This window comes from Dama dama, chromosome 33 (assembly GCF_033118175.1).
Source record: "Dama dama isolate Ldn47 chromosome 33, ASM3311817v1, whole genome shotgun sequence".
Taxonomy (NCBI): Eukaryota; Metazoa; Chordata; class Mammalia; order Artiodactyla; family Cervidae; genus Dama; species Dama dama.
Window position 1 is genome coordinate 10,071,170 of NC_083713.1, and position 27,875 is coordinate 10,099,044.

The following is a 27,875-nucleotide window of genomic DNA, read 5'->3' on the forward strand; positions in this document are numbered from 1 at the left end:
TCAAGTGGAATTCTTTTTTTTTTTTTTTTAATTCTTGGGAACCATGAAGTCCTTGCAAGCACAGCTCGTTTTTGCAGATTATTTTCCAAACGTGTACAAAATGGAACCAAAACGGAGAATCCCTTGAGAACCTGAAGAGGTGCAACATTAAAAGCTACGATTATCCAGTAGCAAGTGTTCCAGCCTTCAGTTGCCAGCCGCTTCCTCTTCCTGTTCCCAAGAGTTAGCGGGATGAAAACGTCTTCCCCGTGATTGTTTTCATTTCCTTTTTCTCGGCATCTGGGCGTGCTCGGTTCAGCACCTTGAGGAAGTCCGATGTTTTTGCCCGCATACGTGTGTGAATATAGGCCTTAGAGCACTTGATGTGGTAGTGCAGGTAGTCCCGGAACGTGTGGATCAGGTTGATGGTGTTGTCTCGAGCACGGGCGCTGGTGTGGCGAGGGAACAGCACGAAGGTAATGTAGCCGATGTTGTCACCCACGGCGGCATCGGTATCTTTCAGCTCTAGGGGAGGTTCCCTGTGGCTGAAGAGGACCTGTGGGGCTGTGTGGCTGGCTCTGCGTCCTTCTTTGAACTCCTGCATGAACGCCTTTCCAATGACCACATCGTCGTCATCCTTAAACACTGTGCTGAAGACTACTGTGACTCTGTCCTTTTTTGACTCAACATACATGGTCTCATCATCCCTATAATGGATAACTGCCCTGTTCTCCCCTTCCTTGCCCTCTTCTTGGAACTGGAAGTATTTCTCAAAGACAGAGGCAAAACAGTTTCGTTTCAACATGCCAGCCTGATGCACGATGGAACCCTTGGATGCAGGCAGATTTTCAAGGTCGTATAGCAAAGAGACATTGTATCCTGATTCTGGATTTACCAAGTAACTTCCGTACACCCTCTTTAATAACTCATCAGCACCATGTGCCTGAAGTTCCTTGTAGAATTTCAAAGAAATACTGACCATCACTTTTGTTTTGTCTCCATTAGGATTTGAAATATGATAGAGGACTCCATCGAAATCTGCAAATGTTACTTCTACAGCTTCTGGTTTGTTTCCGGCGGCCGCCTTCTCGAACTTGAGCGCGAGCGTCTCCTCGGTGATGCGGTTGTTCACCTCCAGCAGGATCGTGGCGGCGGCTGGCCCCTGAAGCCTGAATCCGCCTGCCGAGCCGCCGCTGCCGCCTCACCGACCTGAACTTTCATTTTGATAACTTCATTTGAATGAGAAGATCAGAAAAAAAGCTCAGTGTCAGACAAGGTGAGGAATCTAATGCTAGACTTTTCTCGATAAGCTGGGATCTCAAAGACTCTGAGACTGGGGTTAACAGGAAACAAATCGGCACATATACATATAATAGTGTACGTTTCCATAATTGCAACAGACGGAGGGACCTTAAGTCTTGAACTTGCCTCAGGGTGGCACCTTACAGTGATACAATTAATGTTCCTAGGTATCCGTTAGAAGCCAATTTAAATTTTCTCTGGAAAAAAGTAACTTTATTCTAGATCTCAGAATTTTCTGTAATATTTTTTAAGTACAATGGCTACAAGGCAGACAAGAATAACCAATAAATAGAACACCACAAACAAGAACTGGAAAAAACAGCAGACAAAAGAAACAGATCTATAAACCTTCAGATACCAGAATTGTCAGTCATAGACTATAAAACAACTATGTTTAAATAAATAAGACAAATCTGGAGGGAAAAGTTTGCAAGGAAGAAGAACCTAAAAACTGATAGATTATATCCAAAAGAAACCAAAGCCTCTAGCACTCAAAACTACAATGAACCAAATTAAGAACTCAGTGGATAGGTAAAAGAGCAGATTACAAACAGTTGAAGAGAGAATTGGTATAAGGAAGAAAATATACAAAATGCAGCCCTGGGAGATAAAATGATAGAATATATAAAAGAGAGGGTAATATAGTTAATGGACAGAATAGAAGGTCTAACAATCAACTGGAGTCTCAGATGAAAGGAGAGACTGATCAATATTTTCAAAGATAGCAACCAAGCCATGTATAGAATTTATGAAAGACACCTTTTTATATATTCAAGAAATCCAAACAACCAACAGGAAAACTTACAGCTGATTTTTACAGCAACAATGGAAGCTAAAAGGAAGTAGAGTGGCATCTCTGTTATGCTGAAAAATAATAGTCAAACTAGATTTGGCAACAATATTTTTAAGAATAAAGGCAAAATAGTCATTTTGTGACAAAAATGAAAGCATTTATCAAAATACACTCACAGTAAAGAAAATTCAAAGCATCTATAGACGAATAAAATGAAGAATATGTAGGTAAACCTATATAAACAATGAATGATATAAAACAGCAGTATTAATGTCTTGCAAGGTTTAAAAATTATGTATTTTTCCTGTAATGGTGAACCTGGTGATTGCAATCTACGCACTTTCTGAGAACAACTAGAAAAACTGGCATCAGAGAGCCTGGGAAGAATCGTAGCACCAAGGCCCAGGAGAAGAAATACAGATAGGAAGCCTGCTATTAGGATCATCTATTAATTACTGAAGAATCAGCTGATTAGGCCAAAAGCTGAAATGAGCTTTTCATAGACTCATAAGGTTAGCAGCATAAAGACTGAAGTTCAAGACTAACTGAGTGGTAAATGGGACTAGTAACACCCCCAGCTTCAGGTGGCATCCCCAAATGCTACACTTGAGGAATAAGTGAACTAAAATACAAAAGCCAGCTTCAAATCACCAAACAACTAGACTGAGTTAAAATAATCTGAGATCACTTGTACCCCTGGACTCTTGCCTGCAAGGGTAAATCTTCTTTGGAAGAAAAACAGCAACAGTCTGGCCTCAAAATTTTCTACAATTTTTCAGAGTCAATGCAAGCACTCAATCTAAAAAACTAGGCATACTAGAAAACATGCTGAAATAACAGACAATAGAAAAAGATGCACAAAGATACAGATACTATCAGATACGGTACTGTTTTAAAAATAACACAACATTTTCAAGGAACTACAAACAAGATTTAGAATTTTGACAGAGAACAAAAAACTATACAAAATAGCTGAATAGAAATTCTAGAACTGAGAAGTACAATGGTGAAGCAATGGATTGCTTTCAAGGCAAATTACAGACAGCTTAAGAAAGGATTGATGAATATGATGAATAGATATATACCACAAGGAAATGTCCAAACTGAAGGACAGAGAGAAGAATGGTAAGTAGAGAAAACAATGTAAAAGACAGAACTTGCAGTGGGACAGTCTGATATTCACGGAATTGGTATTCCAAAAAGGAGAAAGAAAATGGGACAGAAATGTTTGAAGAGATGATGACTGATAATTTTTCAAAAACAGTAACAAGCTACAGGTTCAAAAGAATGATAAACAAAGAAGAATAAACATAGAGGAAAAATACTAAGGAATATAACCGTAAAGCTGCTAAAACAAGTAGAAAGAGGAAAAAATCTTAAAAACAGATTACCTGCCCTACCTACTGTCACACACAGGGGGGTTCCCTTGTGGCTCAGAAGGTGGAAGAGACCATCTGAAATGCAGGCAACCCAGGTTCAGTCTCTGGGTCGGGAAGATCCCCTAGAGAAAGGAATTGCAACCAACTACATTCTTACCTGGAGAATCCCATGGAGAGAGGAGCCTAGTGGGCTACAGTCCATGGGGTCGCAAAGAGTCGGACATGACTGAGTGGTTAACCCTTTCACTTTCACTGCCACACACACACAGAAAACAATATAATTCATAGCTGAATTTTAAAAATTTTTAATAATTTTAAAATTTAATAATTTAAAAATTTAATTAAAAAAAGCCAGAAGACAATGAAACGATAGCTTTGAAGGGCTGGAAAAAAATTCCATAACCAATTAAAAATAAACATTAAACAAGGACATTTTCAGATAAAGCTGAGAGAACCAGTCACCAAAAGACCCATTCTAAATGTGGAAGAAAAATGATGCCATATGGAGGCTTGGGGATGTAGGAGAAAATGGGGAGAACAAAGACTGAAGATCATGGCATCCAGTCCCATCACTTCACGGCAAATAGATTGGAAAAAGCAGAAACAGTGACAGACTTTATTTCCTTGGGCTTCAAAATCACTGTGGACAGTGACCGCAGCCATGAAATTAAAAGATGCTTGCTCCTTTAAAGAAAAGCTATGACAAGCCTAGACAGCATATTAGAAAGCAGAGACATCACTTTGGTGGAAAAGATCCATATAGTCAAGGTTAAAGTTTTTCCAGTAGTCATGTACAGATGTGATAGTTGGACCATAAAGAAGGCTGAGCACCAAAGAAATGATGCTTTCAAACTGTGGTGTTGGAGAAGACTCTTGACAGTCCCTTAGACAGCAAGGAGATCAAACCAGTCAGTCCTAAAGGAAATCAACCCTGAATACACATTGGAAGGACTGATGCTGAAGCTGAAGTTCCGATACTTTGGCCACCCAATCCAAAGAACTGACTCATTGGAAAAGATCCTGATGCTGGGAAAGATTGAGGGCAGGAGGAGAAGAGGGAGACAGTATGAGATGGTTGCACGGTATCATCAATTCAATGGACATGAGTCTGAGCAAACTCTGGGAGAGAGTAATGAAGGACAGCAGGCTGTGTGCTGCAGTCCATTGGGCAGCAGGGAGTCGGACATGACTGAGAGACTGAACAACAACAAATTAAATAAATTGTAAATAAAATTGACTGCATTTACATAACTTCTTTTCAATAGAAAAGTGATATCTTCTGGAGAAGGAAATGGCAACCCACTCCAGTGTTCTTGCCTGGGAAATCCCATGGACAGAGAAGCCTGGTGTGCTGCAGTCCATGGGGTTGCAAAAGAGTCAGACAGGACTTAGTGATTAAACAACAACAAATTCATCACAGCACTGTTCACAACAACCAAGACACGGGTACAATCTAAATGGACATTGACAGATGAATGGATTAAAAATGTGGTATATATATATACAGTGGAATACTATTTATCTTTACAAAGAAGGAAATTCTGCAATATATAACAACATGGATGAACCTTGAGGGCACCATGTAAAGTGAAATAAGCCAGTCACAGAAAGACAAATACAGCATGATTCCACTTATAGGAGATACCTAAAATAGTCAAATTCATAGAATCAAAGAGTGGGACACTGGTTGCCAGGGGTTGGGGGAGGGGGAAATGAGTTACTAATCAACAGGGGTAAAGTTTCAGCTGAGCAAGATGAATAAGCTCTAGAGATCTGCTAAACACTACCTACAGAAAACAATAATATATTATGCACTTAAAATTTGTTGGGGGGTGTGTAGATCTTGTTAGGTGTTTTTACCACAATAAAAGAAATAAAAAAAAAACTGGTGGTAAAAAAAGGTCACTTAGCCTAAGTAAAATATTTTTAATGGATCACATCTTAATTATGTAAATAGATACTAATGTTGATAAAAAATCTATTCTGTTATTAAACATTTTCAACTAACTTCCATAAAAAAGTGCTGTCTTCCTATATTATATTCACACATCTATGTATATACATATACATAATGCTTACCTATATATGCATATACATGCATATGTATACACACATATATGCATGTAACTATGTTGAGTGTCTTTTAGTGTAACTCTTGCTCACTCTATTGAGTTGTCCTTCTCTCAATAATGGAAATAATTAAAAGAAACATCAGGAGGAAGATCTCAAAATGTTTAGAAATGAATGAAGGCTTATTAAGAGAAAAGGGGAGGAAGATGTAAATAATAATATATGGGACAAAAAAGTTAAAATAGTCAAAAGGATAACAGATTTTTTTAATTATGAAAGAATACCATAAATGAACTAATGAACTTGAAAAATTAATGAAATGAAAATATTGAAGATAAAATTTTAAAATTGGCCAAGTGAAAGAAAACTTGAATAGATCAATAAGTACTAAGAAAATTTAATCAACTATTTTTTTAAAAACTTTAAAAACTGGCTAAAGCCCATAATTTCCAATTACTGGGAAAGCTATTCAATTAATTTTATAACACTAGTATTCTCTTCATACAAAATATAATAAGGATGGGAGAAGCAAAGGAAATTATGGGCAATTATATATATAACATTGATGCAAAAATACTAAACAAGGTATCAAATAATAGAACCCAGTGTGCTATAAATAATAATAACAAGGATAAGAAGAGCAACAAAACATCTTGATCAAGTAGAGTTCATGCCAGGAAGGTAAAGTCTAAGGAGGGAAGGCATATGACCAACTCAGTCTGTCCAGTTGCTCAGTCATGTCTAACTCTTTGTGACCCCATGGACTGCAGCACGCCAGGCTTCCCTGTCCATCACCAGCTCCTGGAGCCTGTTCAAACTCATGTCCATTGAATTGGTGATGCCATCCAGCCATCTCATCCTCTGGCATCTCAATGAGTCCAGTTGCTCAGTCGTGTCTGATGCTTTGTGACCCCATGGACTGCAGCACGCCAGGCTTCCCTGTCCATCACCAACTCCCAGAGCCTGCTCAAACTCATGTCCATTGAATCGGTGATGTCATCCAACCATCTCATCCTCTGTCATCTCCTTTTCCTCCTGTCTTCAATCTTGCCCAGCATCAGGGTCTTTTCCAATGAGTCAGTTTTTCACATCAGGTGGCCAAGTTACTGGAGTTTCAGCTTCAGCATCAGTCCTTCCAATGAACATTCAGGACTCATTTCCTTTAGGATGGACTGGTTGGATCTCCTTGCAGTCCAAGGGAGTCTCAAAAGTCTTCTCCAACACCACAGTTCAAAAGCATCAATTCTTTAGTGCTCAGCTTTCTTTATGGTCCAATCTTGCATCCATACATAACTACTGGAAAAACCATAGATTTTACTAGATGGACCTTTGTCAGCAAAGTAATGTCTTTGTTTTTTAATATGCTGTCTAGGTTGGTCATAGCTTTTCTCTCCAGGAATAGATGCAGAAAAATAATCTCATTACATTCAAAATCTATATATGTTAAAAAGCTCTTAACAAAACTAGAAATGGGAAGGAAGACCCTTACTTTGATAAAATTATCAAAAAACCTTTAGCAAGAATCATATTAATGGAAAAACTTAAAAAGCGTTCCCTTTACATTCAGGAACAAGATGAAGATTCTCCTTATCACTGGAACAGAACACTGCAGGTCCTGGCCAATAAAAGTTCAAAAGTACATAACTAAAAAGAAATAAGAAATAGGGTAGAAAATGAGCATATAAAAATTTGTGGCATTCCACTTTCCAACAAGTAGAAGGTAAGATATCACAGTAGTAACAAAAAAACCCAAAAACTAAGAAGACTACATAAATCAACAATGAATACATAAAGAAAGTCTAGAAAATTCTCTAAAAGTTAAACATAAGACTACAAAATTTTATTAAATTTACAAGATCTGAATAATTGGAGGTATATATTAATACTACATTTATTACTGGAATCATGACTCAGGCAGAAGTGAGAAGGAAAAAGTGTTATTCTAAACTGAAAACATAATGTAGAGTGAAAAAATAAGTGAATTTGTACAATTTATGTAAAATTTATAAACCAAAGACTAAAGTATGTATTTTTAAGGATATGTACTGCTTATTTCCACATACATACACAAGAACATATATACATTCCTGGTATGAACTCTATTTCTTGATCATGATGTGTTTTTACATACGTCCATATATTCTACTTGAAGGATGAACATTAAAGACCCACAGAGGCTTATTTCTCCCTGCACAAGTGCCTTCAGGGGTGACCTAGTCTGGGCCTGAAAAACTTAATCTCTCTAAATACCTAGCTTAGTTTACCTCGAGTTGAAAGAGATGTTGTTGGCACACTCACAAAGTTAGAATGATAGTAAAAATCCTCCCAATGCATTTTCAGTGTAATATCATACCTCTACTTGGGTTTATTAATGCACTCCACGTGATGGCTAATGGATACTGGGCACGCTGGGGCTCAGTCTCCTATTTGAGATGATGTCCCACTCAGTAATTCGATGACCAGAAATAGGACTCAGCCATGAGAAGGAATCTGATTTCATTTCTGGGATGGAAAGAAGCAAAGTAACAGAAACATTCCAACTCAGGTTGTGTTTTGTTTTCAAAGTGGGCATTTTGACAAGGTATCTGGGTCACCTGGCAACTCTGAGGCATGGCTCAATTTGCAATCTCCCTGCCCTGTCCACACACAGAACAGACCTTTCCTGCACTCTGAGGGGTTCTCTCCTCTCCTGGAGGCCTAAATCATCTGCTCTTCCCACAGAATTAGAATCACTGCTTTCCAGTTCTTGACCACTTGTCTTTGGAAAGATTCAGTTCAGTTCATTCGTGTCTGACTCTTTGCGACCCCATGAATCGCTAGGAGTCATGAAGACATGGTTGTGATCTTGCAGCCTGTCTTTGAGCTTTTAAATGCTCTGAGCATTAGATCCTGGGACACCGCAAAAGCCCCTTGCCTTGATGGGTGTGCTCCACGTTCTTAATCTCTTCAGGCAGGCTGATGTGTGTGACAGAGGGTAAGATTGGTTCTCAGCGACGGTAAACATAGCCACACCAAGGGCCAGAATCCATCAACAGCTGTAAGACATGGCCAGAAGCATTTCCTTCCCCAGTTTACCTTCCTGAATATCACAGATCACAACTTCTAGACCATTTTTAAGAGCAGGTGAATCTATGGTAATAAATAGTGATGCTATTTATATTACAGAGTCATCCTACACAAGAGAAGGAAATAATCTGCTTTTCTGCTGATTCTACTATATTTGTCTACCTTATGATGTCAACTTTCTTTATTGTCCTTTTGCATTCAGCTTACCTCTAAGCAGAGTCTGAGCTAAATTCAGGATTTAAAAGAAGTAAGGGACCTCTAAAGAAAAAAATACTCAATTCACTCCTTGATATCAAAGGGAAAATAGTGGACAGCAGGATTCGAGGACCACTGTTTTGTTTGAGTCTGGAAAACAATGCACTTTGTTCTCTGTGAGGATTTGAATATAATGGTGCCATGGTGATGCTTGGCAGCTTTCTTAGTGAATTTTTTGTCTTACAGTGTGATATTCTGTCTGAATGTTGTCAGTTTAAAATATTTTTATCTTACTGAAAAATAGCTTAACATTTTTTTTTTGCCAAATATACCCTCATTATGTGATATTTATGGGAGCAGCAGGGATGAGTGAGAGCTCCAGGCATTCTGATGTTGGGTCACTGTATTTTGTTGTGATTTTGTCTAGATCTCACCACACACCAGGCCAGTGGTTTTCAAAATGTGATTCCTGGGCCAACAGCATCAGGATCACATGAGAACCTGTGAAAATTCAAATTATCAGGCGCTACACCAGACCAACTGAATTGGAAACTCTGGAGTTTGTGTCCAGTAATCTCTTTAAAGAGAAACTTCAGGTAATCCTGATGCTTGCTTCAGTCTGAAAGCCATCACCATAGGTCAATTATACCCTCAATATGCAGCATCCATGGTAGCACCAGGGAGGGCTAAAGGAATCACATTTTCTTAAGCCAGGCAATTGCATTTTTTTTTTTTTTTTTAAATCAAATGTCCTGGGGCTTAGAGGGCAGGTCCACAGCTTGAGGTTACAGTTTCTTTAGAAGAAATGAACAGTCCTACTTTGAGAACTCTAGAAAAGAAGCAAATCCTGGGATAGGTAATAGGCATTTAGGAGCATACCTTAGTTCTTAGGTTTGTGGGATTATTCCCCCCTCTCTAGCCTGGTGGTTACGTGGGCCTTGGGAAGAGGGGGTCTGTTCCTCCTAGGACAGAGTGGCCAAGCGGAGACGAGTGCCTCCCCAGCAGATGGGATGTTGTGGGCTCACGTCCAGCAGAAGATTGACTGGAGTCCTGGAAAAGGCATTGTCCATGCAGCAGCGGGATCTTGTGAGACAGTGTCAGCAGAAGGTGGCATGCAGGCCTGTTAAGGAGCCTGTTTGACAGTTTTGGGGCCACTGTCAGATAAAACCCAAGAAAATAGTGTAGAGGCTAAAGGCAGGATGGATGCTGCAGGCAACGTCATGTTGGTAAAACAAATGAAGATTACCCGACTGGCTGAAGATACCTGGACATGCATTCATCCCTGGACACAAATTCACACCTGCTGCATGGCCACGATACCACAAACTCCTTTACTTCTTATCTGCTGACCTCTGATTCTAACACTGCCTGCCTGCTTTTCTTACACCTCACAATATGCATAGCTTTTCCCCTTAGTCCTGGCTATAAATCAATGAGATTTGAAAGGCAGGAAATATAATTTCTCAGTTAATTCAAAGGTGTTGTAAAAACATGTCTTTAATACAGATTATTCCTCTATATTTCCTACAATATTATATACCAGCACCTGAGAAGTAATCAGAAAGTAAAGAAAACAGAAACCCCAGATAGGCATGTTGAGAGAGCTAGCTATCCTTGGCCTTTTGCCAGTAAGAATTTGAGTAAGTGAGGCAAATTTTGGTTAGAGTCCAGTCAACCTCTTAGGCCTCTGACTTTTGCTTGAGAGTCTGAAATTTATGTTTAAAAATTTTTAGAAGGAAATATTTTCTCCTCTATCTTGAAATGAGGCCTTTGTGAAATTTTATTGAGAATCCTAAGGAGTCAAGAAAAACAAACATGGATGGGAACATAGCATTTATTACTTGCTCATCACATGCTTTCTATTTTCTCTAAACGTCATAAACTCCCATTTTCTTTCTGATCCCAACAGACTCTTCCTACGCATGTCTTATGGGTTTGAAATCCAGGCTGCCCAGAGAAACATCTTGCCTAATATATTTCCGGATTTGTGCCCCCTGAATCCAGTCATTTCAATAACTTCAGCATTTGTTCAGGGGATGGCCACATTCTACAGGGAGAAATTGCCATATAAGTACCAAGAATAATTCCTAGTAAAGTTTCCAAACTTTATAGGAAAGTTTTTTTTTATAGTAACAAATTTAGTTTTCTTTATGTAACCAGAAATGATTACATTGGTTAATAGATCTTTTTGAGTTGTCTCTATGTAAAATTTGGACAACTTCTTTATTTCTACATGAAGCAGAAATTGTACCACCAGAAGAGTTTAGTGGCAAATATACTGGATTGTCAGTAAAGTGGCCATGTTATTTCTCCAGACTACCATTTCTTCATCCATAAAATGAAGGAAGTAGACTCTGATCTTTAGCAATATTTAATAGTAATTAGTCAACTCCAAAAAAATTTTTCATGCTGTAAAATTCAATTTGATCTGTTCTGTTGCATCACCTCACATTGTCTAGTTGTTTCTATGCACAGAATACTAATAAGTGTTATTGGATGACTATCAGACCATGTTTCCAAAACTGTGTCCTGGCATTACTTTCCTGAGACACCCATGCCTGACTTTGTATGACTCCACTCTTTCAGCAATGCACTTCTGGAACAAGCAGTACTCAGGCTGGTGAAGGATGAGGCTGGACAACATCCTGAAATCAAATAGACTCATCTAAATAGCCTAGTCCTACTGGCAAACCAGCCCAGTTCCATATTTCTCAAACTGAAATAAAAACCCACTTCATTTCCTTCTCCAACTTGAAGTCCTGAGACCAAGATCATGTAGATGAATAATAAGACAAAATGAAATTTTAATGAAAACTTGTTTTTAATAATTGCGTCTTTCATGCCAGATGTTCAGATACTTTTAAATATCTTTTTAAAAAATTTACTGTATTAACAACCCAGTGAAGTAAGTATTATTCTTCCCATTTTACAGATGAAGACAAGGTCTCAGAGAAATTTGGTGACTTGTCAAAGGTCACACATAAAGAAAGGCAGAATCAACTAGAATCCAGGCCAGTTTGAATGCTCTCCCTACTATATCACCCTGTCTCTCATGTTTTAGGTACTGACTAATAAACATGTGACGGCACAGATATATGAGTAAAAAGTAGTATATTCCACATAAATATGGCCCTTCTCTTCAGTACACCTAGATGTGGCCCACAGAGTTGCCAAAGATTACTTAGCGGTCTCTAATTTCACCTCTTCTCTCTCCAGCTTATGTTTCTTGCTGGCAGAATAGTAGGATCTAGGAATAGAATCTCCTCAGTTGGGTGAATTTAAGCTGTTCCTCAGTGATGGTCACCACTTAACATTACCACAACAAAAAACATACCTCTTGAGTTGCTAGACAATTGTTTCACCTAAATCCTAATGAGAGAATATGTTTTAATGAACTATTAGCCCCTCTTTTTGAGACAAAGAATACAGTTACTTAAAAACATTTTTTGAATTGGTCTCATTTCTTGGCAATTTAGGATAAGGCTGATTGCTTTAAGATACTTTATTTGGACTATGATTAGGATTTGCTCAGAAAAGAATTAATCTGCATCCAAGAGATAAAGACCTTATGACTGTCAAATTCAGGATCATCCATGAGTATAGAAGATGGGTGATAAGGAGAGAGGCTAGAAAAATGTAAAATTACCAATGTTCAAGAGCCAGACCACAATTAGGAACAGAAGTGTCAGCAGAGATAGAACAGGATGGACAGGTACTGGACAACCAGGATAAGAACCAGGATGAGAACTTCCAGATGATGGCACCGATGGTTGGAAATGTAGGAAGGAGCTCTTCCTAGGGTAGGAACTACGACAATTCAGCAAAACTGAAAACATTTTGTAAGACTGAGAGTGTATTTGGAAATATATGAACTGGCAACCTCCAGTGACAGAATTTTCAGATATCCTTGATCTCAGTGTCATTTGGCGCCTCAGAACAGACAACACAGAGGAATATAAAGTCAGTTAGATGTAAGCATAAAAATACAACTAAATCCTAGTATGATGTATCTACAGCTTTAATTATTATGCTATCTCATATTACATAACTTATAAATAAGAAAAATACACTCTTAAATTTTTATGCTGTGTTAGTTTGAGGTGTACAGCAAAGTGATTCATATATATATATATATATATATATATATATATAGTCACACACATATATGTGTAGATATATTCTTTTCTAGATTCTTTCTATTATAGGCTATTATAAGATTTTGAATATAGTTCCTAGTGCTTCAGTAGGTATGTGCCTGCTCAGTCACTCAGTCATATCTGACTCTTTGCGACCCCATGGACTGTAACTCACCAGGATTCTCTGCCCATGGGACTGTCCCAGCAAGAATACTGGAGTGAATTGTCATTTCCTCCTCCTGGGATCTTCCCAACTCAAGGAAGGTGGATTCTTTACCACTGAACCACCTGGGAAGCCCATACAATAGGTTCAGTTCTGTTCAGTTCAGTTGCTCAGTCGTGTCCGACTCTTTGTGACCCCATGGACTGCAGCACACCAGGCCTCCCTGTCCATCACCAACTCCCGGAGCTTGCTCAAACTCATGCCCATTGAGCCAGTGATGCCATCCAACCATCTTATCCTCTGTCATCCCCTTTGCCACCTGCCCTCAATCTTTCCCAGCATCAGGGTCTTTTCCAACGAGTCAGTTCTTCACATCAGGTGGTCAAAGTATTGGAGCTTCAGCTTCAGCATCTGTCCGTCCAATGAATATTCAGGACTGATCTCCTTTAGGATGGACTGATTGGATCTCCTTGCAGTCCAAGGGACTCTCAAGAGTCTTCTCCAACACCACAATCCAAAAGCATCAATTCTTCAGTGCTCAGCTTCCTTTATGGTCCAACTCTCACATCCATACAAGACTACTGGAAAAACCATAGCTTTGACTATACAGACCTTTGTTGGCAAAGTAATATCTCTGCTTTTTAATATGCTGTCTACATTTGTCATAGCTCTTCCTCCAAAGAGCAAGTGTCTTTTAATTCCATGGCTGCTGTCACCATCTGCAGTGATTTTGGAGCCCAAGAAAATAGTCTGTCACTGTTTCTACTGTTTCCCCATCTATTTGCCATGAAGTGATGGGACTGAATACCATGATCTTAGTTTTTTGAACATTGAGTTTTAAGCCAGCTTTTTCACTCTCTTCTTTGACTTTCATCAAGAGGCTCTTAAGTTCCTCTTCACTTTCTGCCACAAGGGTAGTGTCATCTGCATATCAGAGGTTATTGATATTTCTCCCAGCAATCTTGATTCCAGCTTGTGCTTCATCCAGCCCAGCATTTCTCATGATGTATTTACTCTGCATATAAGTTAAATAAGCAGGGTGACAATATACAGCCTTGACATACTCCTTTTCCTATTTGGAACCAGTCTGTTGTTCCATGTGTGGTTCTAACTGTTGCTTTTTGACCCACAGATTTCTCAGGAGGCAGAGAGAGGAGGTACTTATTGTTATTTATTTTATACATAGTCATGTGTATATTTTAATCCCAAACTCCTAATTATCCCCCCTTTTCCCCTTTGGTAACCATAAGTTTGTTCTCTATGTCTGTTTTATAAACAAGTTCATTTGTATCATTTTTTTTTTAGATTCCACATGTAAGCAATATCATATGATATTTGTCTTTCTCTGTCTGACTTACTTCACTTAGTTTGAGAACCTCTAGGTCCGTTCAGGTTGGGGCAAATGAAGAAACATAATATACTCTTGTCTCTTTTGCCATGGTTTAAAAAGTTTATAAATTAGGCGCTAATCTTGTCACATGCTCCATTGTTCCCACTTATGCTTCTTGTATTTGTTTTTTGTCATTTCATTCTCATCCTCATTCACTCATTGTTCAAGTACTTATTTCTGGCACTTTCTCTGTGCCAGGAAATCTGCTAGATGCTAGAGGAAGAGATGAGTAAGAGAAGGGCCCCACTGCCAAGGAATTCTACTCAGCAGGATAACTGGATTCACAATCACATAACCCCAGTACAGGGTGACAATGCGAGGGCAGAGATACACCTGCAGTTTGCCAGGATTTCAGAGACAGGAGTAGCATGGGAACATTACTAGGAAGCCTTGACGGTCCACTAAGAATGGAGACAGTGAATATGCAGTGGAATCAACTCACTCTGCTGCTACAGCAAAATCACACACACACACACACACACACACAAAGCAAAGAAACCAAGTGGATTTATGGTAGACCTAAACTGAGTGACTTCACTGAGCGACTTCGCTTTCACTTTTCACTTTCATGCACTGGAGAAGGAAATGGCAACCCACTCCAGTGTTCTTGCCTGGAGAATCCCAGGGATGGCGGAGCCTGGTGGGCTGCCGTCTATGGGGTCACATAGAGTCGGACACGACTGGAGTGACTTAGGAGCAGCAGAGATTTGTAAGGGTTGTTGGATAGGAAAAAAAAAAAAAAGGATCAAGAGATATGGAGTATTAATACTTTTCATGAAAGAGCTCAGTCTAAAGCAGCTAGGCAAGAGAGTAAGCTAAAACAGTTTAGGTGAGTTTGCAGATAAAAAGAAAAGGAGGAGGATCAAAGAAACCAGAGGTCTCAATGAGATTTTAAGGGCCAGGAGAGAGGAAGACAGTGAATTAGGCATTTTGGTTTAATAAACCAATCAGCCCACAATCAGGGTATTCGTATAAGTTTTATTGCTCAAACAGTGAGAGGAAGTGAAAGAAATTATTAATCATTACTCCAGGCAGCAGATGTAGACTGGAATGTCTCTAGGATATCGTTGTTCAATCAATAATCCACATAGTAGAGAGACACTGTGCTAGTTACTAGGGATAAGGTAGAAAACTAGGCAGAAATCACACCTGTCATCATGGAGTTTATAGTCATTTAGGAATGACAAACATTGAACAAGACATCATTACAGTGATGAATGTTGCTAAAAAGGGAAACGAAGGAGCCATGAGAATTTATTACAGAGGAAACCAACATCTTCTCGCAGGTCAGCAAAAGATCCCCTTTGCTGAGACTGCAAAGATGAGTAGGAGTTTGCAGGTGGAGAGTGAGGCATGCGTACCCAGGCAGAGGGAAGAACATTTACTAAAGGTTTTCAGATGGAAAAGAATATTATATTTGATTTCTAAATTCATTGGCTTTATAAAAATCCTTATCATTTATTCATGTTGTTTTTTTCCCTTATGTTTTATACTCCTTCCTTCATGGCTTTGAACTTTAAAACATATATTGGCAACATTTTATTCTGGTTATTCTTCTCTTTCATGCTCTGGCTCCTCTTTCTTTCATCTGCTGACTCTCACAGATAGTGGCTTGTTTTAACGTATGATTTGTCATTTGTGACTGTCATTAGAAGAGAGTTCCCTCTGGGGAAATAGTCTACAGGGTGCTGCTCTTCTCAACTTGAGCAAAACAGTCACGTCTCTGTTCAGGTTGATTTCCCAGCTTCAGGTCCCTTCACACAAGGAATGTGATTTTAGACTCTCCATCTGCATGTGGCACAGATCTGGGGTTTTGATTTCTTATAGGTGAGGTTTTCTCATTTGTGATCCTGGGATATTATAAACCTTCTTGTTGTTTATGCGGGCTGTTGGGAAGTATTTCCTAAGTTTCAGTTCAAAGTCGCCACAATCCTTTGTCAAAGTGGATTAATGATCTAAATGTAAGACCGTAAAACTCTTAGAAGAGAACACAGGTGGAGCATTCATTGATGTAAATCACAGCAATGTTGTTTGGACTGCTCTCCCAAGGCAAAAGAAATAAAAGCAAAAATAAACAAATGGGACCTAATTAAACTTAAAAGCTTTTTCACAACAAAGGAAACCACTGACAAAAGGAAAAGACATGTTATGGAATGGAAGAAAATATTTGTACATGACATAACCAACAAAAGTCTAATACCAAAATGATATAAACAGTCCCTATAACTCAGTATGAAAAAATCCAAACAACCAATCAAAAAATGGGCAGAAAACCTGAATAAACATTTTCCCAAAGATGACTTACAGATGGCCAACAGGCACATAGAAAGAAGCTCAACATCACTAATAATTAAAGAAATGCAAATCAAAATCAAATGAGATATCACTTCACATCTATCAGAATGGTTATCGTCAAAAGGTGTCCAAATAACAAATGTTCGCAAAGATGTAGAGAAAAGGGAACATTTTTTTTTTTACCTCACCAGACAGCATGTGGGATTCTCTCTGACCATAGGTCAAATTCATGCCCCCTGCAATGTAATTACAGAGTCTTAACCGCTGGACTGCCAAGGAAGTCTGTGAAAAGGGAACCTTTGTACACTGTTGGTAGGAATGCAAATTGGCACAGCCACTGTGGAAAACAGAATGGAGAACTGAAAAACCAAAAACAGAACTACCATCAGTTCAGTTCAGTCACTCAGTCATGTCTGACTCTTTGTGAACCCATGGACTGCAGCACGCCAGGCCTCCCTGTCCATCACCAGTTCCCGGAGTTTAATCAAACTCATGTCCATTGAGTCGGTGATGCCATCCAAAGATCTCATTCTCTGTCATCCCCTTCTCCTCCCACCTTCAATCTTTCCCAGCATCAGGGTCTTTTCCAATGAGTCAGGTTTTCATATCAGGTGGCCAAAGTATTGGACTTTCAGCTTCAACATCAGTCTTTCCAATGAACAATCGGGACTCATTTCCTTTAGGATGGACTGGTTAGATCTCCTTGCAGTCCAAGGGACTCTCAAGAGTCTTCTCCAACACCACAGTTCAGAAGCATCAATTCTTCAGCACTCAGCTTTCTTTATAATCCAACTCTCACTTCCATACACGACTACTGGAAAAACCATAGCTTTGACTAGACAGACCTTTGTTGGCAAAGTAATGTCTCTGCTTTTTAATATGCTGTCTATGTTGGTCATAACTTTTCTTCCAAGGAGCAAGTGTCTTTGAATTTTATGGCTGCAGTCACCATCTGCAGCGATTTCTGTCTGCATCTGCAGACAGAAAATAGCCTGTCACTGTTTCCACTGTCTCCCCATCTATTGCCATGAAGTGATGGGACCAGATGCCATGATCTTAGTTTTCTGAACGTTGAGTTTTAAGCTAACTTCTCACTCTCATTGACTTTCATCAAGAGGCTCTTAAGTTTCTCTTCGCTTTCTGCCATAAGGGTGGTATCACCTGCATATCTGAGGTTATTGATATTTCTCCCGGCAGTCTTGATTCCAGCTTGTGCTTCAACCAGTCCAGGATTTCCCATGATGTACTCTACATATAAGTTAAATAAGCAGGGTGACAATATACAGCCTTGACATACTCCTTTTCCTATTTGGAAGCAGTCTGTTGTTCCATGTCCAGTTCTAACTGTTGCTTCTTGACTTGCATACAGATTTCTCAGGGGGCAGGTCAGGTGGTCTGGTATTCCCATCTCTTTCAGAATTTTCCACAGTTTATTGTGATCCACACAGTCAAGGCTTTGGCATAGTCAATAAAGCAGAAATAGATGTTTTTCTGGAATTCTCTTGCTTTTTTGATGATCCAATGGATGTTGGCAATTTGATCTCTGGTTCCTCTGCCTTTTCTAAATCCAGCTTGAACATCTAGAATTTCACAGTTCACATACTGCTGAAGCCTGCCTTGGAGAATTTTGAGCATTACTTTACTAGCGTGTGAGATGAGTGCAATTGTGCGGTAGTTTGAGCATTCTTTGGGATTGCCTTTCTTAGGGATTGGAATGAAAACTGACCTATTCCAGTCCTGTGGCCACTGCTGAGTTTTCCAAATTTGCTGGCATATTGAGTGTAGCACTTTCACAGCATCATCTTTTATGATTTGAAATAGCTCAACTGGAATATCATCACCTCCACTAGCTTTGCTCATAGTGATGCTTCCTAAGGCCCACTTGACTTCACATTCCAGGAAGCCTGGGCTCTAGGTGAGTGATCACACCATCGTGGTTATCTGGGTCATTAAGATTTTTTCTGTATAGTTCTCCTGTGTATTCTTGCCACCTCTTCTTAATGTCTTCTGCTTTTGTTAGTTCCATACTGTTTTTGTCCTTTATTGTGTCCATTTTTGTGTAAAATGTTCCCTTGATAGCTCTTATTTTCTTGAAGAGATCTCTAGTCTTTCCCATTCTGTTGTTTTTCCTCTATTTCTTTGCATTGATCACTGAGGAAGGCTTTCTTATCTCTCCTTGCTATTCTTTGGAACTCTGTATTCAAATGGGTATGTCTTTCCTTTTCTCCTTTGCCTTTCACTTCTCTTCTTTTCACAGCTATTTGTAAGGCTTCCTCAGACAGCCATTTTGCCTTGTTACATTTCTTTTTCTTGGGAATGGTCTTGATCACTGCCTCCTGTACAATGTCACAAACCTCCATCCATAGTTCTTCAGGCACTCTATTAGATCTAATCCCTTGAATCTATATCTTACTTCCACTGTATAATTGTAAGGGATTTGATTTAGGTCATACCTGAATGGTCTAGTGGTTTTCCCTACTTTTTTCCATTTAAGTCTAAATTTGGCAATAAGGAGTCCATGATCTGAGCCACACTCAGCTCCTGGTCTTGTTTTTGCTGACTGTATAGAGCTTCTCCATCTCTGGCTGCAAAGAATATAATCAATCTGATTTTGGTATTGACCATCTAGTGATGTCCATGTGTGGAGTCTTCTCTTGGGTTGTTGGAAGAGGGTGTTTGCTATGACCAGTGCGTTCTCCTGGCAAAACTCTATTAGTCTTTGCCCTGCTTCATTTTGTACTCCAAGGTCAAATTTCAAGAACTACGATAAGATCCAGCAATTTCACTCCTTGATACATATCTGAAACAATGAACACACTAATTCAAAAGATACACACACCCCAATTTTCATAGCAGCACTATTTACTATAGATAAGATATGGGAGCAACCTAAATGTCCACCAACAGACAAATGAATACAAAAAGATGTATATATATGTGTGTGTATGTGTGTATACCTAATGAAATGTTACTCACCCATGGAAAAGAATGAAATTCTGTAATTTGCAGTAACATTGAAGGACCTAGATAACATTATTCTTAGTTAAATAAATCAGACAAAGACAATTACTGTATGTTATCACTTATATGTGGAATCAAAAAACACAAATGAATGTACAGCAAAACAGATACAGAAAACTCGTGCTTACCAGAGAGGAGAGGTAACGGAAGAAAAGTATATTAACTTAAGGGTGTGGAATTAAGAGATACAAACCACTGTGTATAAAACACATAAGCAACAGGATACATTGTAGCACAGGGAATTATAGCCATTATCTTGTAATAACTTTTTTTTAATATATTTATTTTATTTGGCTGCACTGGGTCTTATTTGTGGCATGTGGGATCTAGTTCCTTGACCAGGGATTGAACCCGGGCCCCCTGCATTGGGAGCACAGATTCTTAGCCATTGGACCACCAAGGAAGTCCCTTGTAATAACTTTTAATGGCATATAATTTGTAAAAATACTGAATCACTATGTTGTATACTTGAAACTAATAAGTCAAATATACTTCAATAAAAGACATAAACAAGTAAGCAAGTTTAAAAAGAGTATAGACTGAAAAGAGAAGAGGGTTTGTGAGTCACCTTGAGGAATTCCATCACCTAATGGTTAGGTAGAGGTAAAGAAAAGCCAAGAAAAGAACAGCTGGAAGGGAATGTTATATCAAGGGTGAGTTTTTTCTCCTTAAGATGGAATGGATTGAGGATATTTGATGATAGGAAGCACATCAAGGAGAAGGCTGAAGTCACTATACAGAGGAAAGACAACTGCCAACATAAAGTTCCTGAGAATCTGGAAGAGGATAGTGATTAAGGGCAGAGGTAGAAGGACTGTTCTTTGATGGGGACACAATACTGAAACAGGGGGGAAGAAGGCAGAATGGGGACAGATGCGGACAGCTTTGTAAAGCTGATTTTTGAAAAGCCATGGTAGTTCTCTGATAGTGTGTTACTTTCTGTGTAAAGCTGATGGTGAGTTCACCTGTTCCATGTAATAGGGTAGGCAGAAGGACAGAGGCTTGAGGAAGTTTAAGACTGAACTGACTGTAAAGACACACGGGGATTTCCAGGGACTGTTGACAGCTCAGAAATTTGCTTTTTTAAATGATTTATTTCTATTAGTGTTCTTCAGCCTGGGTACAAGTATAGAGAAGATGGGTAGCTGGATTCATCCAGCATGGGCTTTGTCAGCTTGGGGCTCTGACAGGTGCTACAAAAGGACAATGAGGCAAGGTAAATTAGAATACTGACAGGAAACTGGTGAAAATGATGGCTTATAATATACTGGATAAAGGAGGAAACTAAATTCAGGAAGGAGATGATGAGATGAAGAGAGTAGAGTGGTGCTAGGGTATGAATGTTTGTATCCTGTCAAAATTCGCATGTTGAAATTCTAACCTCCAAAGATGATGGTATTAGGAAGAAGCGTTTTGGGGGTGAGGGGTATGCTTAAGTCTTAAGGATGGGATCCTCATGGATAGAATTAGTGCCCTTGTATAATACAAGAAACTCTAGAGAGTTCCCTAGCTCCCTTTTTTCCACCTTGTGAGCACATAGAGATGAGGTGTTGGCTATGAACCCAGGAAAAGGCTCTCCCCCAACTATGCTGACACCTTAATCTCAGACTTTTAGCCTGTAGAACTGTAGGAAATAAATTTTTGTTTATAGGCTACCCAGTCTGTGGTATTTTGTTACAGTAACCCTAACAGACCAAGATGAATGGTCAATGAACTGAAAGTTGTTAAGTGAAGTAGCGGTAGATCCAAGTGAGCAAGCCAAAAAGCTCAGTGTCTATAAACTAAGAACGTGAAGTTTCTAGAAGTGGTTTCAAAGGTGGAACTTTTCAGTGATGAGTTCTAGAGTTTGAATCTGGGAATAGTGGCTGTACTAGTCAGGAAAATATAAGCTATTCTGCTTTAAAAGATTGATTCCAATCTCAGATAAAATCTCAAATAAAACAAAGCTTTATTTATCACTCAAGCTGTTTTATTTTGGCATGCTGCCATTTCAACACATAGCCTTCAGGTTTCTATGGCAGGGGATGAAAAGACTGTACTGAATTCTTAGATGCTTTGTTCTGGAAGCAAAACATGTCACTTCGGCTCACAGTCCTTTGTCCAGAAGTAGTCATATGGCCCCATCTATTTGCCATGGGGCAGGAATTTAAAAGAGCACATGGATATTTAGTGAGGAATAAATGTCTCTCCACAGCAGTTGAGATGGATGAAGTAGATGATTAAAAATAAAGTGATTACAGAATGTCATTTTTGACTAGCTGCTGGAGTGTGGTAAAAAGGAAAACTGAATGAGGTGCTGTGGCCTTCAGTGAAAGGGCGGGCAGTTGGTAAATGTTGGTAAATGACAGCAATGAGAAGAGAGCTGGATGGTGAGTCTTAAGAGTGGAATTTCCAAAAAAAAAAAAAGAGTGGAATTTCCTCCTGGGTGGAGAAGAAAGTTCCCAGGAGAAAATGATAATGAAATTTATCACCTGGGCAACAGGAATCCAGCCACTCCATTAGATTGCCTGGGAACCTGGACTATTGCTCAATAAAGTCTTGTAGAGAGATTAGAACCTCCATTCAGCTGATCTTCAGAAACACAGAATGCTGTTGTGTGGTAGGAAATTATTTCTGAATAAAAATTGATGTTTTCCCTTGTATTTCTTTCTCCCTATTGTGTTTGCCCCTATAAAGAGTTGGTTGTGCTCACTGCCTCAAGGTAAGAGTTGTGGCAAGGTGGAAAGCAGAGGGTCTGAAACATGCTCCTAAGTTCTAGTATACCAATAGGCCAGTCTATGATAAGGATGTGATAGCCAGAACAACAGCTCCCCTAGAGACGTCCATGTCCTAATCTCTGGAACCCATGAATGTGGTAGGCTAGTCAGCAAGCGGGAAATAAGATTGCAGATGAAGATACTAAACATCTAACATTAAATTAAGGAGACTTAAATGTAACACAAGGATCTCTGAATATGGAAGAGGGAGGCAAAAGAGTCAGTGTCAGGCTTCTGCAGCATGAAAGACCTGACTGACCAGCAATGGCTTTGGAGATGGAAGGGGGCCATGAACCAAGGAATGTGGGCCAGTTTTAGAAGGAAAAGGAAAAGAAAAGCATTCTCCCCTAAAGCCCCCAGAGGGCACAAAGCTCTGCCAACAGCCTCATTTTAGCCCAGTGAGACCCGCTTCAGACTTGTGAACTCTAAGATAAATTAGTGCCGTAATATCTTACAGCTGCAGTAGGAGACTCATACAAAGGGCACAGGCAGTTTTGAGAGCTGGAAGTTTAAAGAGGGAATTACCTGGGAGGAGGAGAGGTCAAGCAGTACCCAAGCAGAAGCAGAAACCCAGCATGGAGATTAGTTAACAGCAGAGAGAAAGGCCCAGGACGCTGCTCCCCACGGAGCACAGAGGCAGGCGGCAGGCTCCCTGAAGTAGGGTTATGACCCGAGCTTCAAACCTGGCAACGTGCGGGGAGACAGCAAGACCCCCACAGAAAATGGCTGTGTGTTGGCAGGCACCTTAATTAGCCTCAGGAAGAGTCTGTTTTATTTTGGCCACTAGTATTTTGTCCTCTTTTCCAGTGCTATACCCATAATGTTGTTTTTGTTTAGTGTGGTGATTCTGTAACGTGGTAACGTGGCTAGCCTGAACTAGAGTTCTTGGTTTTCCTTTCCTGTGGGTTGGGGTGGGCCCCAAGAGAGATTTTTGTGTGTGTGTGTGTGGAGGGGGGTGGGCATGGGGCTGCACATGGAACCTTAGTTCCCCGCCAGGGATAGAACCCCTGCCCCCTGCAGTGGAAGCTGGAGTCTTAACCACTGGCCACCGGGGGAGTGCCCCCAAGAGGGGTTCCTGTGGGGGATGCAGAGGGCAGAAAGCAAAGAGCAGCTCAGCTGTGGGGCCACTGAACTGCCGGCTCACCTCGATGGCGCGAGCCCACGGATGCTGCCGAGACCGCCTCACCTTCCGCTGGAGCTTCCTCCTTCTTCTCCAAATCCTGCGCCAGGGGTGGGTGTTTAGCTCCCTGAGGAAAGCCCTGTCTTTGTATGAGTTTCCTACTGCAGGATAACCCACCCCACCAAGAGCAGCTGCATTTAGAACCGACACAGGTGCGTCTCGTCAGCTCCATCTCAAACTGTGGCTTCTGGCTGGCTCTTGCTTCCTCCTGCATTCTCTCTTTCTTTCCCATCTGCCTGCTGTGGACTTCAAACTCCCAGTTTAGATGTGAATATAACAGCCTTTCAGGGTCTGCTTAACCAGCTCCCCCATTACGCAAAATCAAATTACTGTAATAAATACCTTGAATATGATATGTGTGTGTTTGTGTGTGTTAGTCACTCAGTCGTGTCTGACTCTTTGTGACCCCAGGGGCTGTAGCCTGCCATGCTCCTCTGTCCGTGGGATTCTCCAGGCAAGAGTCCTGGAGTGGGTTGCCATTTCCTTCTCCATGAATATAAGAGAATGTCTATGACAGAAGGCCAACAGGCACACAAAAATATGCTTAACATTGCTAATTATTAGAGAAATTCAAATCAAAACTCAGTGAGGAATTACCTCACAGCAGTCAGAATGATCAGTAGTAAACACTGGGGAAGGGATGGAGAAAGAGGAACTCTCCTATACTGTTGGTGGGAATGTAAATTATGTAGCGACTATGGAAAGCACTATAGAGGTTCCCCAAAAAAACTAAAAATAGAGTTGCTATATGATCCAGCAATCCCACTCTTGGGCATATGTCCAGAAAAGATGAAAACTCTAAATTGAAAAGATACACTCACCCCAATGTCCGTAGCAACACTATTTACAAAAGCCAAGACATGGAAACAACCAAGTGTCCATCAACAGATGAATGCAAAAAAAGTGGTACATCTATACAGTTGAATATTATTCAGCCATAAAATGAATGCATTATTGGCACTTGCAGCAATATGGATGAACCTAGAGATGATCATACTGAAGGAAGTAAGTCAGACAAAGACAACTATTATATCACTTATACATGGAATCTGAAAAATAATGCAAATTAATTTACCCACAAAAGAGAAAGTCTCACAGACATAGAAAACAAACTTATGGTTATCAAAGGGGAAAGGAGTGGGGGATAAATTAGGAATATGGGATCAATAGATATACACTACTATATATAAAATAAAACAAGGATTTACTGTATAGAACGAGGAACTATGTTCAATATTGTATAATAACTTATAATGGAAAACAACCAAAAAAAGAAGGAAATGTAACTGAATCACTTTGCTGTACATCTGAAATTAACACAATATTGCAAAGCAACTATACTTTAAGATAATGTGTATGTATACAGGAGGCAGGAGGAGAAGGGGATGACAGAGGATGAGATGGTTGGATGGCATCACCGATTCAACAGACATGAGTTTCAGCAGGCTCCGGGAGTTGGTGATGGACAGAAAGGTCTGGCGTGCTGCAGTCCATGGGGTCACAAAGAGCTGGACACGACTGAGCCACTGAACTGAACTGATGTGTATACATGTCCCGCTCCTCTGAACCCTTGGTCTCCATGATATTTGTTTTTGATATAACCAAAAATTCTTTTCAATTTCTGTGATTTGTAGGAGTCATATTTAGTGCCGCTCATGGATTATTATTCTGGTTATTTACTCTTTTAAATTATCCCTCACTTTTTCTGAATACTATTTTTCTTGGATCAGTAGAACATGAACAACTCATTCAGATAAAGTAATCATTTGTTTCCTAATGTTAAGCAGCAGCAGCAGAGGAGAGGTGAGGGGAGGCATTTTAAAGATAGCTTTAAGTAGGAAACAAATGATTACTTTATCTGAATGAGTTGTTCATGTTCTACTGATCCAAGAAAAATAGTATTCGGAAAAAGTGAGGGATAATTTAAAAGAGTAAATGACCAGAATAATAATCCATGAGCGGCACTAAATATGACTCCTACAAATCAGAGAAATTGAAAAGAATTTTTGGTTATATCAAAAACAAATATCATGGAGACCAAGGGTTCAGAGGAGCGGGACATGTATACACCTCTCCTCTAACACCCTCCAAAAAGCCTTGAAAGAATCATTCAAAATACACAGCAGATATACTGCTAATAAGGAACCAGTGATCCATGAATAAATTATGAATAGTGACAGAAGGAAAGGCAATGTTTGTGATTCAGCTCAATAGACTTTGCTGGCAGGAAAACATCCTGTAATCAATCCTTTGATTGCTGGAAAACATAGTTCAAAATAAAAAATGAAGTAATCCTGCACATACAGCCAGAAACATAAGAACAAACACTGCAAGCTTGTAATTCCCCTCCCTGGGCCTGCTTTGAGACAACACTTAGGCAGCCTGGAAAGAGTGGGAGATCTGATATTCAGATAGTTTTGGGTTGAAACCATGGTTCTGGCACTCTGCAGCTCTGTGAGTTTAAGCCAATGACTTAACTTTCAGAAGCCCAATTTTCTTATCTACAAAATGGCAGTAATAGTACCAAACTCATAGGATTGTGGAAAAGATTAAAAATAATATGTAAAACTTCTAGCACATAAAAGGCTATTGTTAAACACCCCCAAAGCAGTTGCATCCCCTTTGTTAACACCTTTAAAAATATATGTCTCTGAAAATGATGTCCTAGAAAACCCCTATAGGTGAGTGCATATATGTCTACCAATTGCTTAGGCCCATTCATCTTACTTTCCAGCTCTAACACCCACTGAGGTCAAACTAAAGTAGTGCAGGAGCTCACCCTGTTCATGGCCGTGAGAAGACGGAAGTTCTTGGCAGGAGTGTGGAACCTTAGAGAAAGCAAGGCCCTTGTCCTCATTCAGGGAGCTGCTACGTCAGTAGCTGCAGTGAGTGCCTGGTCACGAGACAGGGGAGGACGGAAAGAGGGCAGGCCATTCCCGGCCCAACCCGGAGTTGAGTGCGTGAGAAGACTGCCTTCCTCTCCCACCACCTCCAGCTGTGCCCCACCTTCTTCCATCAGTTCCTGTGGTCAGGTTACCAAGCCAGGGAATTCCCGAAGTGAAAACACACCAACAGCTGTGTTTGAAATCTATATATAACATTTTAACAATTACGCACAGAGTCAAATTTAACACCAAGACTATGGGAAACTATTCCACGAAAGACTGAATGAACATGAAGAGATCACATGACCCTCAAATAGAGTGAAATTATGGATGAAGAAATGAAGACACGAAAACAAAACATTATTGTGTCCCAGACAATAGTTTACAAAACTCTGGGGCCGAGGGTGGTGGTGGTAGTTTAGTCACTACGTCGTGTCCGACTCTTGCAACCCCATGGAGTGTAGCCTGCCAGGCTCCTCTGTCCATGGGATTCTCCTGGCAAGAATACTGGAGTGGGTTGCCATTTCCTTCTCCACGGGATCTTTCTCACCCTGGAATTGAACCTGGGTCTCCTGCATTGCAAGGCTCAAGGGTACATATTTCCCCCGAACTATGCTGTAAGGCATCCGAGAATGTTTATTTTCTGATTCTTGCCACATGTATTATAATTACTTTAGGTTAGTAGTTAATGACTTTTAAAAGCTGTAAACAGTCATCTTTTGCCCTCATATTCATGTTTGCGGTGGCTTCCCTGGTGGTTCCAGAAGGTAAAGGATTGGCCTGCAATGTAGGAGATGCAGGTTCGACCCCTGGGTCAGGAAGATCCCCTGGAGAAAGGAATGGCTACCCACTCCAGTATTCTTGCCTGGAGAATTCCATGGACAGAGGAGCCTGGTGGGCTACAGTCCATGGGGTCGCAAAGAGTCTGACATGACTGAGCACCTTAGCACATGCCTATCTGTACTACTGATAAACTTTTCTATGGTTTGAGGTTTCTGTAGATGCGGGATCCAGAAGAGCATAAACTTCACAAATAGAGAAATAGTCTTGAAAATGAAAAGTGATAACATAGCCTTTCTTCTGTGTTTTCTTCTGCTTCTAGCAGTAAGCCCAATACAAGTGAAATTCTATTCACATAGGTTAGAATTAGGCAATAGAACCAAGGTGGTGGCTTGAGACATAAACAAGTGGAGGAAAGAAGCTGCCCTGCAGAAGCCTAGCAAGGAGGGTGGGTTCTGCTCACTTGGGAAGAACTGCTTCCAAGA

At 40.0% G+C, this 27,875-nt stretch overlaps 1 protein-coding gene across 1 annotated transcript; it reads right to left on the reverse strand.

The window, feature by feature from the left end:
* Positions 1-23,939, reverse strand: LOC133050751 (actin-related protein 2/3 complex subunit 2-like). The gene is made up of 2 exons (XM_061135003.1): positions 23,690-23,939; positions 1-1,179 (listed from the first exon to the last, which is right to left on the reverse strand). The coding sequence occupies exons 1-2, from the start codon at positions 23,937-23,939 to the stop codon at positions 224-226; spliced, it is 1,206 nt and encodes a 401-aa protein (XP_060990986.1). The 3' UTR covers positions 1-223.
* Positions 23,940-27,875: the final 3,936 nt, after the last annotated feature.

Bases quoted from the DNA above. Each gene is read 5' to 3' on its own strand.
- LOC133050751 (XM_061135003.1), bottom strand. From the start codon at position 23,939: ATGCAGGAGGAAGCAAGAGCCAGCCAGAAGCCACAGTTTGAGATGGAG. The intron at 1,180-23,689 runs GTGAGCCGGCAG...CAGGTCGGTGAG, and splicing joins CGTGGGCTCGCGCCATCGAG to GCGGCAGCGGCGGCTCGGCA.